Source organism: Polypterus senegalus, chromosome 18, assembly GCF_016835505.1.
Source record: "Polypterus senegalus isolate Bchr_013 chromosome 18, ASM1683550v1, whole genome shotgun sequence".
Taxonomy (NCBI): domain Eukaryota; kingdom Metazoa; phylum Chordata; class Cladistia; order Polypteriformes; family Polypteridae; genus Polypterus; species Polypterus senegalus.
In genome coordinates, this window is record NC_053171.1 from 92,549,893 (window position 1) to 92,569,840 (window position 19,948).

Genomic DNA, 19,948 nt, shown 5'->3' on the forward strand with positions numbered 1-19,948 from the left:
GGCAGACGAGCTCACGTAATGGGTGACAAGGCACATTCTCATCCTGATGTCCAGGCTCTTGTCATAAATATTCTCATCTTGTGCTTTTCTCGTTCCTGCAAGTTTACTATTATTATTGGACATGTAGAGGAAATGTGTTTTATTTTATGTCTATGAAAGGAAGGACGGTAAAGCCTTGAATGAAACTGAGTGTTGATGCTTTGGGTAACAAGACAGGTTAAGGAGCAGAGAACATTGAATGTGACAGAGACTGCGGGGGATTGTGTAACTGGAAGATGGTTTAAGAATACAGAAACGGCAAAAACTTAGTCTTTCAGTATTTCTATTTACATCAATTATTTACTCTGTTGTGCTGCACTTCGGAAGATTACTTATTTACCCCCCAGCGCAGCCTTTGATAAGATGAATTCACAACTAAAGGAATGTTCATGACAAAGTCAGGTGCTTTTTTGAAAGTTTGGCTCCAGATGTGCTTATCCAGCTGCTCCTTCTTCTCAGTACTTGAGTGATCTTTACGTTCACCTTTGGATGAATTTGCAAAGTTTCTTTACAACTTTTTTGTCTCATTAACGCAGAAATCCCGAGGCTTTCCTAAAATTGCAGAAGACACTGTTGATGGCGCTGATTCTGTTTTAAAGACAGTTGTGATTAGTTATGCAGAACACGCTTTTACTCACATTGCTTTTTGGAAATCAATAATACAAATCAGCAACAGATCTGGGAATCACTGAATAGTAAAAACGTTTAATGAGGAATGTCTTGCGCATATACTGGTGTAATGACCACGTCGGCTTTAGTGAAGCATTTCTTAGCCTCTGTGATATGATCGACATGGGGTAGAATAGATTCTGGATTGTTACAATACGTGCTACCTTACGCAAAATATGCTCATCGATTTGTTACAGATTCTTGGTGGACACAATTCCACACCGAGGAAAAAGGTGCCCCATGTAAATCGTTCATAATGTCTCCAAAATATATTTGTTAACTTTCAAACAAGTACTACTTAACTGTTTTATACAAAATCCTTATTTCAACATATGCGAGCCCCAACTAGGATTTGAACTCGTGTTAGCGTATTTTATCAATATAGCACAGACAACCGCTTTTACGCTTTGAGCCAAAGCACTTCAGCAGACTAGTGACTGACCAAATCGACTGCTGACTGCGCGGATATAATGACGTCATTACGCTAGCGTGCTCAAAATCACGTGACGGGCGCATTTGAAGCAAGCCTCGAAGCGGTGCTTCGATCTCCAGCGCTTCGAAAGCTCGACACAGTGTCGAAACCTGAGTATCGAGCGTCCCATCACTACTTATGAGCGCTTTTTGGGCGGTTGTCAGCAGTGCCCCTGTGTTATATCACGTGCTCTGCCGCTGAAACAACGAAAAACTTGAGCGACACGGCTGGAGACAGCGGACTAATCGAAAGGTCGCCATCATGTCCCTCTTGCAGACTGCTCTCCATTATACCAGCAATGGACTCCTGCTGCTGCTCGTCCTGCTCCTGGCCGCCTTCGGGTTCTACTGCCTTTACGTCAAATACATTCACTTGACGTTCGACCACATCCCGGGACCCCCCCGAGACAGGTGAGCACCCCGGACGTCACGCGACTCTTCGTGCACGGTGTAGTTGGGGGGTCTGCTTTAGAAATTCTCTCAACTTTAACGAGAGCTCTTTTTATTATTTTACGTTACCAAAGTTCTGCCCTTACTGCCAGTTTCTGTTTTAAAGTGAAGCTAACGGGCGAGGGGGTTTAGGGGTCAATGCACACTTTAAACGAGGTGTTCTTCTTAAAGTAGGTGATTGCGATTGTACTTTCAGACCGGCAAAGTGGACAAGATGATTACTCGTCCTCGTTTTTAGAGGTCTGAATCCTCAAGACCAGGCATGTCAAACACACAGCCCCCGGGCAGCATGCGGCCCGCAATAGAAATCTGTGCGGCCCGCATGACAGATCCTAGTTGGCACTAAACTTGTACAGAATGATTACTATCGTTTGAGATTGAATCATTCTGCATCTTTGGCGTTACTTATTGACTTTTCTTACTTCTGCCTTCAGACAAAAGCGCGTCTTCCCATGGCATTACGACACCGGAAACGTCATCTGCTAGTATAGCCACGAACCTTGACCACAGTTAATGAGCCGCGACGTCACAACTGAAGTGCTAGGGGGCAGCAGCGGTCCTAGGAATGTGCAAACTGTGCACCTGCACAGGGCCGCCACGCAAATATATATTGAATATAAAACAGAAAGGGAAAATAATGACACAGCTGACGGCAATGTGGCCGAAAAACATTGTGTTTCTTGTTAGTTAGTACGCTGTATTTGCTAATGTCGCTAGAGTCGGAGCAGTAAGCTATATGTCATTGTCAGGCAACCGGTGCGCGCCGTGGAATTTTCTAGGGGCGCTGCGAAAACTTTTGTAAAATATTTAAAATTGCTAGTGTTTTAGAACTTTTGGTTGATTAAAAAGATAATGTTTAAAAAATATATTTTATGTTGGAAAAACAGATACTGTAACGGAACACTTAACGGAAATGAAGTCTAAGGCACGCGAGAGACTTCAGGTGATCGACATGGAAATGCGCGTCTGTCTTTCGAAAATTGATCCTCCCATCAATCTCATATGTGCTGGAAAACAATCTCAACGTTCACATTAATTAAATTTAAGATTTATCCTTTGATTCCTTAATTAATAAAATGTCTTTCAAACTTGTAAAATTAACAGTTTTTATTGGCGATTGTCCATAGTTTGTGTCATCACGACTTTATTTATGGGCAGTCCCTCAGGTGCGCCGCGAAAGAAATTTTTTGGACTTAGTGCGCCGCAACTGGAAAAAGGTTGCCTTTCACTGCTATATGTAGTATTATAACGTTCTGTCGTAATGAGAATATCATGGGCCGCCACTTGGTTTTCAAGTTACGGACACGCGCATATAGAAGCGTGTCATGAGCACGATGCGGCCGGACGTGGCCATCCACCGTGCATAAGATACCATATTGATATTGACGGGCGAAGGGGCCACACTACTGACTGGGCTGCTGAGACTGGCCAGTGGGCATCACGAGTAGTAATAGCCCGCATATTTTCAAGTTTCTTTGCTCTAGTTTTATGTAATTTTGTGCTAGTATTGTAACGAACAGTTAGTGCAGACTACAGCTGAAGATCTGAAGAGGACGTGGTGAGTTGTTTATTAACAAATCTTTGTGATTTTGAGTTTGTAAAATGAGTGTAGGTCAGAGGGCTTTTTGCATATCGGCTTATTTTACAATATAAACTTAGTAAAGTAAAATTAGATTTTTGGACGATTTGTTTTCCAACTTGAATTACTGAGCAATGAATTCAGTGAGCGTTTTCGTGATTTCAGTTCACACTTACGGGACTTGCGCTGTTCTCTTCCAACGTTGAGAACGCGCCTGAGAATATCCAAATGGAACTGAATGAACTGCAGTCAGATTCTATTCTGAAGGCAAAATACAACGAAGTTGGTGTGCCAGGCTTGTATGCTTACCTGCCACCCTCGTATGTGCAGATCCGTAAGTTGGCATCGAGAGTACTGTCTATAATCGGAAGCACTTACCTTTGTGAGAAATTGTTTTCGTTAATGAAAGCTACCAAAACCCCACATCGCTCAAGACTTACTGTCGACCACCTTTCATCCCTCATAAAAGTTGCAGCTGCGCAAGATTTCAAGCCTGATATTGACGGACTGGTTACTAACAAGAGATGCCAAGTGTCCGGGCAAAAGAAATAGATCTCACGCTGTAAGACTCCTATATAATATAACGAATATAACATAATAATATAAGGACCTAGCTAAGACTCTTATTGTACGCTGAGATTGTATGGAAATAAATTGCTTTTCTTTAAACTTTAAGCGTTACATTTTTTAAAGTTTTCAGTATTGGAAAGAAAGCTACAGTAACGTTGTATAATAGTATAACAGTATTAGTTACAGTGCGGCCCGCTGATGCACGTTTGGCAGTCGAAGCGGCCCACCAATGGTAGTGAGTTTGACATCCCTGCTTAAGACGGCACATTCAGAAGTCACGACAGGCTGACAAAATCAGCCTGCATTATGGCCTGGAACACAGCGTAACTGGACTTTATTATCATTATTATTATCATTATTATTATCTGAATGGGCAGCACGGTGGCACAGTGGGTAGCGCTGCTGCCTCACAGTTAGGAGACCCGGGTTCGCTTTACTGATCCTCCCTGCGTGGAGTTTGCATGTTCTCCCCGTGTCTGCGTGGGTTTCCTCCCACAGTCCAAAGCCATGCAGGTTAGGTGCCTTGGCGATTCTAAATGGATACTCAAACATACTGACCTTATCATCAGACTGCCATTTACAGACTTAATAAAACAATTCTACATTCAAGGATTCTGTTTCTCTTACTTGTACAGTACAGGCCAAAAGTTTGGACACACGTCCTCATTCAATGTGTTTTCTTTATTTTCATGACCATTTACATTGGTAGATTCTCACTGAAGGCATCAAAACTATGAATGAACACATGTGGAGTTATGTACTTAACATAAAAAGATGAAATAACTGAAAACATGTTCTATATTCTAGTTTCTTCAAAATAGCCACCCTTTGCTCTGATTACTGCTTTGCACACTCTTGGCATTCTCTCGTTGAGCTTCAACAGGTAGTCACCAGAAATTAAACCATTAATTTCACCTTCTTTTTTTAAGTACATAACTTCACATGTGTTCATTCATAGTTTTGATGCCTTCAGTGAGAATCTACCAATGTAAATGGTCATGAAAATAAAGAAAGACACATTGAATGAGGAGGTGTGTCCAAACTTTTGGCCTGTACTGTATATCTATCTGATGTAAGTGTGCATTATTCATTTTTTCTCTATTTATGCATTATTATTCTTATCTAATATTCGTTTGTTTTTCTTTGCATGTAACTGCTTCTTTAACATCTCATAAAGCACTTTGTGCTACATCCTTTGTGTAAAAACGTGCTATAGAAATAAATGCTTTTGTTGTTGATAAAAGCACATTTCTTGCCTCCATTTTACTTTCAGTGTGCTTTGGAATGGTTCTTAATCACCCATCTGACAGTTTTCTGTTACTTTAAATGGAATTCAGGGGTTATAAAGCATACCTTTGAGAGGCCATTTCCCTGAGGTGTGGGTGTCTTTTCCTGTATTATTACTGCAGCATTCTGTACACTGCATTCTTATTTTAAATTGCTTTAAACAGATTTGGGAATGCAGAGGAGTATTTGTCTCAGGTTCAGATATAATAATTTTATTCTAGCTAGTACTTTTACAGGCCCTACTAGTATCCTCCATGCAGCACACCACAACAATAAAAACTTTCCTCCTTCTTCATCCTACTGCTCTTTCTCCAAGCAAATGTCTTCCACTGCTTCCCGACTCCGACTCGCTTGAATGAGGTTGAATGGCTACTTTTATCTATGGCCTGGGGTCACTTGTAGTGTTAGGGCAAAGCACACTGAAAGCACTTTCAGGTCAAACAGAAGTCCATGAAAGTAAGGATTACTAATCCCAGCAGCCCCCAAAGAACCCAATAGGGCTGTCCCATAGGACTACAGGTCCCAGCATGTCCTGCAGATGTCTGTGTGGGAATCCTAGCCCAGGGGTGCTACCATCCAACATATTTTTGGATGAAGGAGCCAAACATTGTTCTCTCCCCTGGTCTTTCCATTATATTGGTCTCCAGGCTGGGAAAGGGTTCCTGTGCCCTCCCAGCTGTGCAGCTCATACAGGCAAAGAATCATCCTCCATCCCCTTCGTGATGCCTGTCCATCCACTGTGGTACTTACACCAGTCAGATGTGCAAACTGGAATGTCACCCTTCTCTGTCTTTGCAGTATCTTGAAGTGGAGCTCTCGAAGCAAAACTTATACAGGCATGGGGAGAACATGTAAAGTCTACACTATCAGAGATCAAAGCAGAAATCAAGGACCACCGTACTGCCTGGAATGAAATTCACTTAATGCCAAATTTAATCATTGATTGACATTCGTGCATAGTGCACAGTCTAGGGAAAATTGTTTCCAGTCAGTCTTGCATTTCTATACAGTATGTAGATACTCGAATTTAGTGTCCTGGGGAACATGGATGTGTAATAACAAAGTTAAGAAGTGATATGCCACCACTGTGCTTACTAGAAATCTACAAATCTTCGAAATGCAGAAGGCTCTTCAGTCCCTCAGTGCACATGTTTGGCTCATTTGTGCGTAGCCTCAATGGTTTGCCCAGACTGTTTTTAAAAGCTACAAATGTAATTTCCTTCTGCCACATGCTCCAAATGCTGACCTGGACAGTGAAGTGTGCATGTTCTCCCCATGTGCATGTGGACTGAGTGTTGCTAACCTCAGGTATTGTTTAATAGCTAGTTATTAGAAGTGTGTCACTAAGCACTCTCAGTTGCCATAATATGTGTTGTTAAATGACATCCTCCCAGTTTAGGCTCTCCAGGTTTTGCACATTACTTATTAAGTGAAAGATCTGAGATATTCAGTATATAATGTAAATGTTATGCTTGTAGAAATGCAGTATACACATGGAAATACTGTCATCTCTATTTCTGCTGTTATTGCTATTAACACAGTTCAAGGAGTGACATCAACAGCATTTAAAAAAAATTAGCATAGTAAGAATATTTTGAAAAAAAAAAAAACATCTTCAAAGTTTAGAAATGGGTAGGTGACATATATTACTCACCAGGAGATATCAAAAAAAAGGTAAGAGTGTATATGCACAGTGATCTAACCACTTGCAAAGGGAATCTCAAAAATAAAAACAGCATTTTTATTTTTAATTTTAATTTAAAATTAAGTAAAAAATAAATTTTTAAAATCAAATAACCATTTGCTTAAATGTCAGTCAGGCAGTTTCTAACTCACTATATCCTAATACAGGGTCAATGGGGATCTGCTGGAGCCAATACCAGCCAACACAGGGCCGGAACAAATCCCCAGGCAGGGCAGCAGCCTACTGCAGGGCACACACACCACCCACACAGTAGGAACAGTTTAGAATCGCCAATTCACTAACACTAATGGCCTAACCTACATCTTTTTGGACTGTAGGAGGAAACCCACGCAGACACGGGGAGAACATACAAACTCCACGCAGGAAGGACCCCGGAAGCGAACCTGGGCCTCCTTACTGCGAGGCAGCAGCGCTACCACTGCACCACCGTGCCGCCCTTTGTGTAAATGTGTTGCAGGTTAAGTCAACAAGTGACGTCAAAACACACTTGTTTTTTGTTTCTTGCATTTTATGATTATACTGGAAGCTTTGAACTGTCACAGTATCAGGAGAAAATGGAGTTCCGTCACAGACAATAATATTGTTTGGATTATGTTGCTAGTTAACAAGAATGAGATACAAGTTTACAAGTATAAAGAAAACTGCAAACCTATATCCATGTCAACATTTTTGGTGAGTATAATAAAATGTAACAAAAAGTAAAAGGTAATTGCTGAAAATCTAATCTAATAAAAACAAAAAAAAAATGAAAAAATAGAAAATGGCAAAAAACTAAAACTAAATAAAAACTAAAAAAAGAACAAAAACTACATAAAACTAAAATTCGAAAATGGTGGAAAATAGAATTAAAATCAAAAACTAAATAAAAAAAAGCTAAAAAATATTTTAAAACTAGAAAAACATTAAGGTGAGCATAACATTTTACTAGTAATCCCTTAACCAACAAAGCGTGATGTACTGTGTGGCAGCAACAGAGCTGACGGGAGGTCATCAGAGACGTGTTAAGATAGCTCTGCATATTGAAGGAACTGAGATCCATTAACACTAGAATAACCAGAGCCTACGAAAAAACTCAGATATCCGTCCCACCTTAAAACGCTTCGCACCTCTCCATCAGTGTCTTTAGTCCTGTAAATGTCTGGATAAGCAGCAAACAGCAAGCAGCCTACTATCACATCACCTCACAGTTTTCTCAGCTCAAATCTGTTTACCTGCGTTTCAGTTGCTTAGAGTTGTATAGAATGAGAAGTCAAGCAAAATGACTCCTTTTATAAATACTATATCGTTATTTGGAACACTTGCATTTCATGTGTGTTCCGTGTCTACAATGATCTATGTAAACACATCATTAAAAAAGAAATGTTTTTCATGTTTTAGTAATAATTGACAAAATGTAGACATGAAGTTTATAATGTGTGAAGCCTGAAGTCCAAATATCAAAGAAACACTTTCACAAAAGGTACAAATATAACAGAACAAGTGCACTTTTATTCAAAAATATAACTGCAGAAAAAGAACACGCATTAGGGTGCAACATTGAAATGCATTTACTACGACTGCTTCAGTGGCGCAACGGTATCAACTGTTAACTTCTAATCAAAACATGGGTTCGATCCCCGACGAGTCTGTTTTGAGAAGGAGACACACTCAATTTCATTTAATCTTTAGAGTCAGAATGTTTTCTTTTGTACCCGAGAAGCTAAACTCTGTAGAGACTACAGCTAAACACAGGCATCATCAGCTCAACAGAGTAAGTGGTGATTCAGTACTGTATGGACCTTGTGACAGTCATTTTGGTGCTTCTGTAACTGAACCTTCTATTTTCATTTTCCAACTTCTTCAAAATGTTTTTTTTCTTCTTCAGTTTTTTACTGGGACATTTCATAAAGTATATGAAAGCAGCAGATGATAATCAAGTCAGCCATGAACTATTTCGCAAATGGTAAGTCATTCAAACATATTTTTATGATTTATGCTGCAACTTTGGAGGTACACCTGAGGTCTATGACAAGTTTTTGTTGCTCTGTTTGTCAGGTTCTGAGTATAGCTACAGGAACTTATTTCTTGTTATTCTTATTTCTGGCAGATTATTTGTGTATAAATTGAATTTTAGCTACTGTGGTTTTGTTTTTGAAGTGTCACATTTCAGTGTCATCATCAGCTTAATTGATCATTAAAGTTTTTCCTAGTAATCTGCATGTGTGTATTCATCAGCAAATAACATCATGATCAGTGTCTTATTTAAAAGTAAGCTGCATACATACATACCGTTAGGAATCTTTTTTTTTTTTTTTTTTACAAATTAATGTGTATCAACTTTTATGATTCAGTACTCATTTTGAGAGGATTTAGAGCCCCTAAATTAATTTCTGGCATTTATTTTTTGATACTCCAGTCTGTTTGAATTGCAGATTCATTTTTGGCCTGTCTCATTCGCCGTTTTGTTTTGCGCACATTCACTGCGATTTTAGGTGCCCGTTGTTAGGATACAGGATGCCGCGCTCTTAGAGGTGGTGACCTGGGTATTATGACAGAAAAGAAATAAAGGACCTTCAGGAGCAATCTTTACCTATTCAAGCTGTGAAAAAAAAAAAAAAACCTCTGTTGATTCACTTACACAAAATAATGAAACTCAAAGATTTTTAGTTTTTTCCTTTTGCTTTTGACTTCATTTTTGGTTTACACACACAATTTTTTTGACCTCCCAGTTCTGATCCATTTCAAATTTCATGTCCTGCTCCTTGGTATGCCAGATCTTGTCTGCTTTTTAGACATAATCTATACATGGAGTTGATCTCAACTTTGTTTAAGTTAAGGCTATGAAATGGAACAAGAACCTTTATTCATCTTAAAGTATTTCAGAAAGTCAACTTTAAAAAAAATCTAATATTAAGTTTTGTTTTGCTCATTCACTTTCATGAACAGTATTTGCTTTCTGATGCTTGCCTACATTTTGTCAGTTAATGCCTTCCACTTACTTAGGGGCACAGTGCAGGGCCTGTACGGCCTGTGCTTTTCTGTCAGTCGTTACGCTGTACTGTAGTCCTCATAAGTCAACAGGGACCGTTACAGCATGTGTCCATGTGGGCTGCAGTTTTTGATTCCAGTCCACCCATGCTTGTCTGAGATGAAAACCCAAACTTAATTGTCATTCTTTAGCTGATGCCTGGTGCCATTACAAACATTTTTAATTCCTTTCTGTTTATGTTACGATGTTTCGCTTTTCACATCAGTGGCTTAAGTTAACAAGAATGTGCGATGGTGTTTTTATTTTATCAGACTCCATTTATTCCAGCAATAGGTCTGTTTTGTATTTAACCTCAATCATATGTTAATGGTCATGCACACATGGTGGCTTTGAGGCTAGGGAACTGCATCAGAAATCAGAAGGTTGCCGGTTCAAACCCCGTAAACGCCAGAAGTGACTCCACTTTGTTGGGCCTTTGAGCAAGGCTTCATCCTGAGTATGACGTTAATCTGCATCCAGCCCTGCAAGGAAAAACCTGGAGGTTGGTGGCAGGATTGAAACTCCAACCACCTTAAAAAACCTTCACTGTTCCACTGCACTCGGGTCCCAATCCAGGTGGTCCAGACATTGTGTGGTGGGTGTGCCAATGTCCTATCATCCCATGCCCTCAACCTCTCCTCATGCACCTGTGGTTCTTGTTCTTATTTTTATTACAATGCTCAATCCAAAATGTTTTATTTTCCTCAGAAATTTAATTCTTTCTGCCCAAAACAGACCTGGGGCATCATTTATAAAACTTTGTGTGGGAAAATATGCACACACTGATAAAACAGGAAAACGCGTGCACCAAAAAAAGATCAGATATATGTAACCTGCCATATGCACATCTTTACACAGTTCACCCTTTATAAACTACAATCACCTTGTAGATACAGTACGTGAACATGAACATGCCGCTCTGAAACATCCATACTGTATGTGTAGCATGCTAATCAACCTTACATATATGCAATCACAATGCTGTAGAACTTCATTGACGTGCCAAGACCCCACCACATGCATTCAAAAGTATATGGTTGTGCTCCGCAACTGAGAGCAGAATATCATGTGCAGCATTATAGGACCGCTAGGAAGACCTATTCCTGACCTGTTGGCCAGTTCCCTCAGGAGTTACAGCAGGACACCAATATATTAGCTGATGAATAACCAAAAAAGTTCTTCAGTGCAAATATGTACCATTGGCCCCCTTAAAAGGGAACTAAATTACAATCAGCACAGCAGATTCATTGTATTTGAGGTGTGATATATTTGTCACATCAATGCACAATGTAACAATGGCTTGGTGATATTAATTATTATGTGTGCGAGTCATCATTTAGCCACTCTGGCTGCATCTCCCTGCTTCGTCAAGGGTGTCGTTATTTCCCAGTTTCTCCGAAATGTTGCGTATGGTTGGGTTAGACTTGCCACAAATAAAAGCATGTTCCCCTGTCACATTTTGTGTTTGTGTTGGAAGTTGGCGTACGCATGTTTCAAGCCTCATTTTGTACATACACAAGATTTATAAATAAGGTCTCTAGAATTTAGCTGAAGACTAAAACATTCATGATTTTATCCTTTCTTTGACAGTACATTTTCTAATCAATGTCTTGAGGGTTATACTCCATGTAAATCCTTATTTTTTTATTCAGTTTATTTTCTTTACATGCTAGTTGATTTTGTGTCTAACACTGTAGTAATATGTGAGATGATCCTTGTTTTCATGTTAAAGGTTTCTTTGAAAAGCAAGTTGATGTGCATTTTCACTTGTTAATGCACTTGTGAGCAAGCAGCAATAAGGAGTGGTCAGTCAATGAACAATCTGCAGACCGAAGAAATTTGACTAAATTTCTACCTGATGTTGCTGGGATAGAATCCAGTCCCCTGTAACTCTGACATGAATTAGATAAAGTTGATTATGTTATGATATGTTTAAAATATGATAGCCCCCTTTGCTCGCCAACCCCCCTGGCCTGCACTGTGCGCCAGCCACTTCACGTCTCTGCCGCTCGAGTATGTGGATTTCAGTTTCACTAAACAACAAATCTTTTAATTATCTTCATTGGGAAGAAACACTACTTATCCCTAATGGCAACACGAATTAGACGATCTACAAGTCTCCTGCTTAAAGTTTAAATCCGAACAATATATTTACGATCATTTTTCGCTGTTTCGTTATTTGTCCGAGTAATAATTTCCATTTGTTTGCGCTAACGCGATCTTTACTATCATTTTTTTTAAGTTTTTCGAATTTTAGTACTTCCATTATCTCTAACCTGTTCTGCATGTGTATCACGCCAACATTTTGGAATTCTTTACGACGTTCTATTTTGTCATCTACTCTTTTCTTTTATTTCCGGCCCCGGGTGTGGTTAAATCTTTTGGCACAAAGTCTTGTGTTGCGAAACGTGAAAGTATCTCTCGAAAAAGTCACGACTCGTCCCAGGATTTTTTTATTATAATAGAGAGATGTATTAAATGATTCAGTAGCAGTGGCTAGTCTAATACGGCAAGTACACTGGCTACTTGCATAACAACAGCTCAGGATATAAAGAATGTAGTGAATGCTTATCAAATCCAGCTTTCCACACTCTGCTCCTTAAAGCAAACACATCATTGCCAGACTCATGAGCACACACATTCTTGTAATGTTTTTAATCCCTCATTGGCATGCAGCAGTATAAGAGATTAATTTCTTTTTCATTTTTTAGGCTGTATCAGAGTTACACAATCAAAAAGATTGATCTTTTATGTAAACTACTTAATTTTTAAGATCATGGCTTGTCTGTCAAACAAGATGCAAGATCTTTTATTTGAGTTATCTTTACTTAGGTTCTAGTGCAGAGTGACCACACTGGCTGAGCTATAAAACGGAGCCTTGTGTATCCCTCGGCTGTTGTACACTACCCATAAAAAATATTGAGCCCCTTGGAAGTTTTCACATTTTATTCCTATACAACATTGAATTACAGTGATTTATTTGGGCTTTTTTGACGTTCATCAACAGAAAAGACACTTTAATGTCAAAGTGAAACAGATCTCTGTAAAGTGGTCTAAATTAATTACAAATATAAAACACAAAATAATTGATTGCATAAGTATGACACACAGCAAGCTACCTCTGTCCTCACTGGTGTAGCCAGTTGGTTTTGGAAGTCCCAGAATTTGTTCAGTGGAGATCAGCGTGAACGTTCTGGAAAACATGGAATGTTTTAGAAATGCTGGACAACAATGAACTCATAAAAGGGTTTTAGTTTGACAGACATTTGTAACAAATCTTGTACATCACGTTTTTGCTCTGTCTCCGTCAGGGGTGTCAAACTCCAGGCCTGGAGGGCGCAGTGGCTGCAGGTTTTCATTCTGACCCTTTTCCTAATCATTGACCAGTTTTCACTGCTAATTAACTCCTTTTCCCTTAATTTTAATAGCCCTGTTTTTAAGGATTCAGTCCTCTGAATTAATTATTTTCTTCATTAAATGACAGCCAAACAGAAATGAGACGTGAAACGAGCCAACAGATGAGCAGCTAAACTGGGATTTCAAACTCCAACCAATTTCACTCCAACCAATCTATTAATGAGAAGCTGATTCTTGCTGTTAATTTATTAAGCCTGTTATTTAATGTTGTGGTCTGTTGCTGCTCTCATTCTGCCACAGCAGACATTTCCAAAACTGTTGATTTTCTGTTCTTCAAAATGTTTTGGTGACCTGAGAGATCAACCTCACTGAGACCTTTCTTTATTTTCAGATATTGTGTGACGGGCACAGGGAAGCTGGTCAGGTGGCAGCTCGTTTTGTGTCTCATTATTGTTTGGCTGCTAATTAAAAAAAGTGACTACTAAGGGGCCTGAGTCAAGTTAATTAAAACTAAAGCAAAAGAAGTTAATTAGCAGCAAAAACTGGTCACTAATGAAGAAGATGGTTAGAATGAAAACATGCAACCACTGCAGCCCTCCAGGGCTGGAGTTCGACACCTGTGGTCTACGTGGAAAAGCCATACACGGTCAGCTGAAATGAAACATTATGTTTTTGTCCACAGGGAAAATGCAGTTTTGCAAAAGCAAGGATCTGGGTATGTCCCACACAACCAATTCTCAAATTTTCTAATGATATTTGAACACCCTTACAATGTGTGAGGTAATATGAAAATGTATACATTTTCCCCACCAGTCTACGTGAGGTATTGCTAAAGCAAACTACATTCATCAAATCGACACGCACATAAAGATCATTGACTCAAAGGTGGATGAGCACATATATGTGAATCGCATATCATATCAGAGGATCAACACACAGGTGTTCATGGAGGCAAATTGCAGTGCATTAGGCAGCATGTTACACTGACGACAGCTGGGGCTTGATGGGTGACTGACAGCAAAATGTCACACAGGTACGCTGAGCTCTGCATTTCACAAACCTCTGGAACATTTGCATCACACTTCATAAGCAGGGACTCTAGTGCAGTGTTTCCCAAATTCGGTCCGGGGGGCACACTGTGGCTGCAGGTTTTTGTTCCAACCAGCTTCTGTTTGTAATTGGACTCCTGGGCTAATTAAGTGATGTGTTATTTCCCAAGTTCTGTATTTTGGGAACAATATCGAAATTAGAAAAATAAGTTTGTTAAAATTAATATATATATATTAAAATTTACCAAGCAGTTATATGGGAATAATGTATTTTTTTCTTTTTAACAATATTTTCATCTTGATTTTCTAATTGTTTCATGAATCCATTATTTACTAATTAGTGGCTCTGATGCTAAAGTAGTTGCAGCCTTTGATTATTCCGTGTTGTTTTCCAGCGTGTCTGCTCTGCTCATTTTTAATTGTCATTAATGAGATACAACGAAGGAGAAAAACTGCACAGAGAAAGGGCATAAGATAATCAAATCAACAAAAGAGAGTTGAGCATTTAAAACTACAGCAAAAGCAGAAATATTTCTAAATGTCTTATAAATGTAAAAAATCATGCTGCTGTGCTTTTCTGAACGTCGAATAAAAGAAAAATAAGACCATCTAATTAAATGAGCTCAGTGCTATCAGGTGGTGTCACTGATTAGGAAGCTGCTTGGAACAAAAACCTGCAGCCACAGTGGGCCCCAGGACCGAGGCTGGGAAACAATGATCTATTGTGCATGCTCTTTAATAAAACCCGTGTGTGCGTCCAGGTGTCCGTGTGTGTGTGTGTGTGTGTGTGTGTGTGTGTTCTGGTGATGTGCGCATGCGCGGGGCCACACGGCACGTGTTCAGTCTTTTCCTGTGCATTCCCTATGCGTGCACGAGAGACAGACAGACAGACACGCAGGCCCGCCCGAGAGACACACACACACACACACAGGCAGGCAGGCCCGCCCACCCGAGAGACAGTCACGCACGCACGAGAGACACACCCACACACACACACACACACACAGGCAGGTCTGCATGGGGGACAGACACACGCACACACACACACAGCCACACAGAGACAAACACACACACAGGTGCACGCGTGCATTGTTGCAATGTTACTTTTCTTGGTTGTTTATTAAATTACAGATTTTTCAAATGTTCATTTTTTTCCCTGTGCTTAAAACTCATTAAAAAAGGTGTTTTTAGCGAGCGGTTTGTAAGGCTATAGTGCGAACTCTTGCAGTGTTAGTTTTCTCTGTTGTTCAAGGTTTTCTTAGTGTTATTCAATGTTTTTACATTTAGTTTACTATTACGCTGTGCATTCAATGGTATAATTAACTATATTTGTGCTTAAAATCTTAAAAAATATATATTTACGTTCATACGGTCTGAACGGATTAATTGTATTTACATACAATCCTATGGGAAATTACTTTGGTTCCACTGTATTACTGTTTGACAAAATTACAGGCATTTTACAGAAATACAAACCAGTATTACTGAGAGAGAAAATTAAAGGCACACAATACAGTGACGCATATTATAGCCACGTACAAGGTCCCTTGCCATTTAATATCGACTGCTCCTACTAATGTTTATGCACTACTGTTCTAGCGCCCGTTATTGTAACGGGCTTAATGTCTAGTTAGATAAATAATAGCTTTGTAGAAGATAAGGGAGGATTACAGAGAGAGCACGCACGTGACAGCATGACGATGGGGAACATTGAAATAGTGAACACAACATCAGAATCAGCGCCAGAATAGATGTTGCTACCTTCAGTAACTTTGCAAGGAGTTTCCAGTTGTCATTTGGGAAAGTGATTCTAAAAGTACAGCTGTGGATCATTCATTGTTAAATAAATGTGTCCGTCATTGGGCTTTACTCTCATTTGGTGTGTGTGTCTCGGCCTTTCCATCTTGGTGCTCATTAGGGTATTATTTGTAAAGTTGTTGCAAAGTAGCAACAATTAATGTGCAGCTTAGCGCAATATTCTATTGTGTTTTTATTAGACTTCTACTCCTACAATATTTTTATTATTATCTTTGTGTTGGAGCCTTAGCATTAGTATCAGAAAACTAACAAAAATCATCATTATATCCAAGGAAAGTATAAAATGCCTTCATGAGTGCCAATTTCCAGCTTGGGACTGCCGTAAAAATGTGACATCAAGTATTCTGAAATGTGAACTCCTACTCCTCACTGGCAGTGGATGCAGGGTGCTGATTAGGGGTGCAAATTCTTATCTTAGTCGGACAAACAGTGCAATTCCTAGGAGTAATTCTGAGATGTATGATAAATACGGGCACAGATGTCAACCCAACTGAGAAATTGTGGCTGAACTTGATAAAGGCTGTTCACTCACGGGAGCGGTTTTGCAAAAAAGAAATGGGAAAACTGTCCAGATGTGCAAATATGCAGTCAGTTATTTTGTGTTATGTATTTGTAATTAATGTAATTCAGATCCCTTTGCAGAGATGTGATCAGGGCAGAATGGTGGCTCTGAGGCTAAGGATCTGCGCTGGTATCCCGAAGGTTGCCAGTTCGAATCCCTGTCACTGCCAAAGGAGATCCTATTCTGCTGGGCCCTTTAGCAAGACCCTTAACCTGTAATTGCTCCAAGGGTGCTGTACAATGGCTGACCCTACGCTCTGACCCCAAGGGGTATGCGAAAACTAACAAATTCCTCATATGAAAAATTGTATAACAAGGAAAAAAGGGTCAAAAAAGCTAGATTGGAATCCATTGTTATTAAATGTTGTATAAGAATAAGATTTAAAACTGTCCTCTAAATACATTTTATAAAAAGTGTATCTGATATTCCTTACAGTATTATACAGTGTGATTTGTGGAGGAAATGTTTTTTGCACATTCAAAGCTGTCTGGTACCTAACAGGTCCAGGCTGAAACGTAAAGAGGACCTTAGATTTACTCTGTATATCCACAAAGTGAACACCATGACAGTATTCCTGCATTGCATTTGCTGTTGCTTCTTTCAAGGATGCAAGGACACGTCTTCATAACTGAAATGCCCCACAATAAGATTTCATTTGAACAAAAGAAACCACTCTTACTGAATTCAGAATGCTCACTTTCAAAAGGAACTTGAATATGTGTGTGTGTTTTGATTTTGCTTATTTCACCATTTCTTAGCCTGTAAAACTGTACTAGTTTAAATGCTAGAATGACTTGTCTTCTTAGACTTTACTTCATCTTTAAAATCTACAATATTTGTATAATAAACAATTCGAGTAAAAGGTACTGTAAACATAGAGGCAGGATTCTGGGCTTTTTTCCAAAGGCTTTGACGTCAGCACTGATCTGAAAATAAATACTTGGGGCCTGTTTGGTGTCAGATAACAGTTTGGTTTATTTTTCTTTGAGAATACTCAGGTAGAAGAGTAAATGTAAGATGGATAATAATCATAAATCAGCTATTTGCTATACTTATTAATGATATTGTCATTTAAATTTTGTATATACAGTATTCCAAGCTGGGAGTAGGTGGTTGAGTGACTTGCTTAAACAAAGCAGAAAACACACCTATGGAGCTGACAGACATTTGCTGTACACTGGCAGCAACAGGTTATGTCATACCAGTGTGGGAATGAGGATGACACCAAGGGTGGTAGGCCCTAAATATGTGGGGAACGTCTTAGAAGTAAGTAGTTTATGGGCATGGAAATAACAGAATGACAAAGGGGGAGAAATAAACAGAACCAAAACCACTAGGTAGGTTGGTGACAAGGACGTGGTCCAAAACAACTGGTGCGGTCATTCTTCACTCTCTGCAGGACAGGCCAACAAGAGACTGTTTTATTTGAACACTCCTGATGGTAGAAGTGATTTAAAAGGTCTTTATCGGCCTATTCTGTTGTCTGAAGTTGTACATCACCAACAGCAGCGTGGTTGCAACTTACTTGCACCCGCTCAGGCCACATGAACAAGATTTATAGCTGTAATGGTAATGACCGAGAACATTGCATGGTTGGCAGTGGATGAGTGTTGCACGTCAGGAAACCAAAGCCCCAACACAACCAGGCTAGAGTTGCTAAAAGTTATCCAGTGTGGTAGAGACCACTGCCATATTTTCCCAGCAAAACACTCTGACCTTTAAGAGAGGTAAGGTCAGCAACCAAAGCCGAGAAGAAATACAGAAAAATGGACGCCTCTATCTGAAGAGCAAAAGGCCGCCACAAGAGAAATGGATTGGGTATGTATTTATATCAGACCAAAAGGAAGACCCTTTTATTAAATAAGAAACAGGCGGCCTGTGCTGATTACTTAGATGCCAACCCATCTTAGATGGTTAGGAGAGCTAACAAGTAAATAAAATTCTTTCCAAAAAAGGCCTGAATGTCCTTAGTAATGAAGTGCAGGTTAGCTTCCATCACAAAAAACGTTAGATTTGAAAGACGGTGTACTAAATGACTGAAAGTAACAAAACAGAGAAAAGAAACAGTGGCTAATAGAAGATAGATGGTGTGGAAGATTTGGAAGAAACGGGAAGCAAAGACGTTTGATTGAAACCAACAATATTTACTTAATAATGGGTTGTGAAGTATCACTGAATGCATTTGAAAGTTTTTGGAAGGTGAACATGGTAGTCTGAATTAATTAAATAAATAAAGCCAACTGCTGGATATGAAATATTGTAGATACAAAAATGAAATAGCTAACAAAGTGTTACAGACAACTCTTTATAACATCAGAGAGTTACCAAGGAGCCTAAGAGATTATAAAGGATGACAAAAAATCCCTGGAAATAACAAGACAGGAACTGCAAATAGATAAGAAAGAACAAGACAAAATGGAAGCTGAGGTTCATGCTGCATACCTTCACACATGCAGGCCTACTTGTGTGGTCCAGCACACTTTATATAAAGATGACCTGCTTTGATATACTGATTCCTGCTTTGTGCCTAGATAGATAGATACTACAGTGGTACCTCGGTATACGTCCACTTTGGAATAAGTCCATCTTGGTATTTGTCCTGTTTGGACGCAATAAATTTTGCTTGGTATACGACCTTTGTATGGAATACGACTCGCGTGCTAAAACACCGCACGCTACCCTTGTTTACGTTGTTTATATTTTAGTATTAAGCAGTGTTTAAATTATTTCATACAACTCCATCAATGTATAATATGCCAATAACAATAGGATTTTTTTTCATGGGCACGGATTCATCATTTTCCCTTCATTTCTTATGGGAAAAATTTGTTTGGTATACGTCCAGTTTGGTATAAGTCAAAGGATCTGGAACGGATTAAGGACGTATGCCGAGGTACCACTGTATTTAATACTGACTGATAGATTGATAGGATGCTATCTAATACTAATAGATAGATATCTAGACAGATAGATGAGATACTATTTAATACTGATAGATGGAACTTCATTTCTAGTGTAGCTAGGACAGGGTCCCACCTGCTTACAACCTTCAGTTGGCTTAAAGCGTGTTCAAAGAAGTTATGCTAGACATACACTTAAAGGATCTACTGTGCAAAAAATACATTTTCAAATCTACTTAATTTTGTATTCTCAATTGTAATAGAAATTTGTAAAATTATATATACAGTACATCTATGTGATTCCTTTACATTCAGGTTGTTATCTTTCAGGGCTGAAGCATATGGGCCAGTTGTACGACTGAATATACTACACCAGGTGTTTCTGATTGTGACCAGTCCAGAGGCAGTTAAGGTAAACCTAGAAAATTTAAACCCATCAATTATTCTTTATTAAAGAAGGATCTTATGCAATAAATTTCTGCATA

General features: G+C 39.2%; 1 protein-coding gene across 1 annotated transcript in view; it reads left to right on the top strand.

The window, feature by feature from the left end:
* The first annotated feature begins 1,228 nt into the window (after positions 1-1,228).
* LOC120518902 (cholesterol 24-hydroxylase-like) overlaps positions 1,229-19,948 on the top strand; it is a 30,570-nt gene continuing 11,850 nt past the window's right edge. Inside the window, exons 1-3 of the mRNA XM_039741915.1 lie at positions 1,229-1,590; positions 8,635-8,712; positions 19,794-19,875. Of these exons, the coding sequence (XP_039597849.1) occupies positions 1,442-1,590; positions 8,635-8,712; positions 19,794-19,875 (309 nt within the window). The 5' untranslated portion in view covers positions 1,229-1,441. The remainder of the gene's footprint in view (positions 1,591-8,634; positions 8,713-19,793; positions 19,876-19,948) is intronic.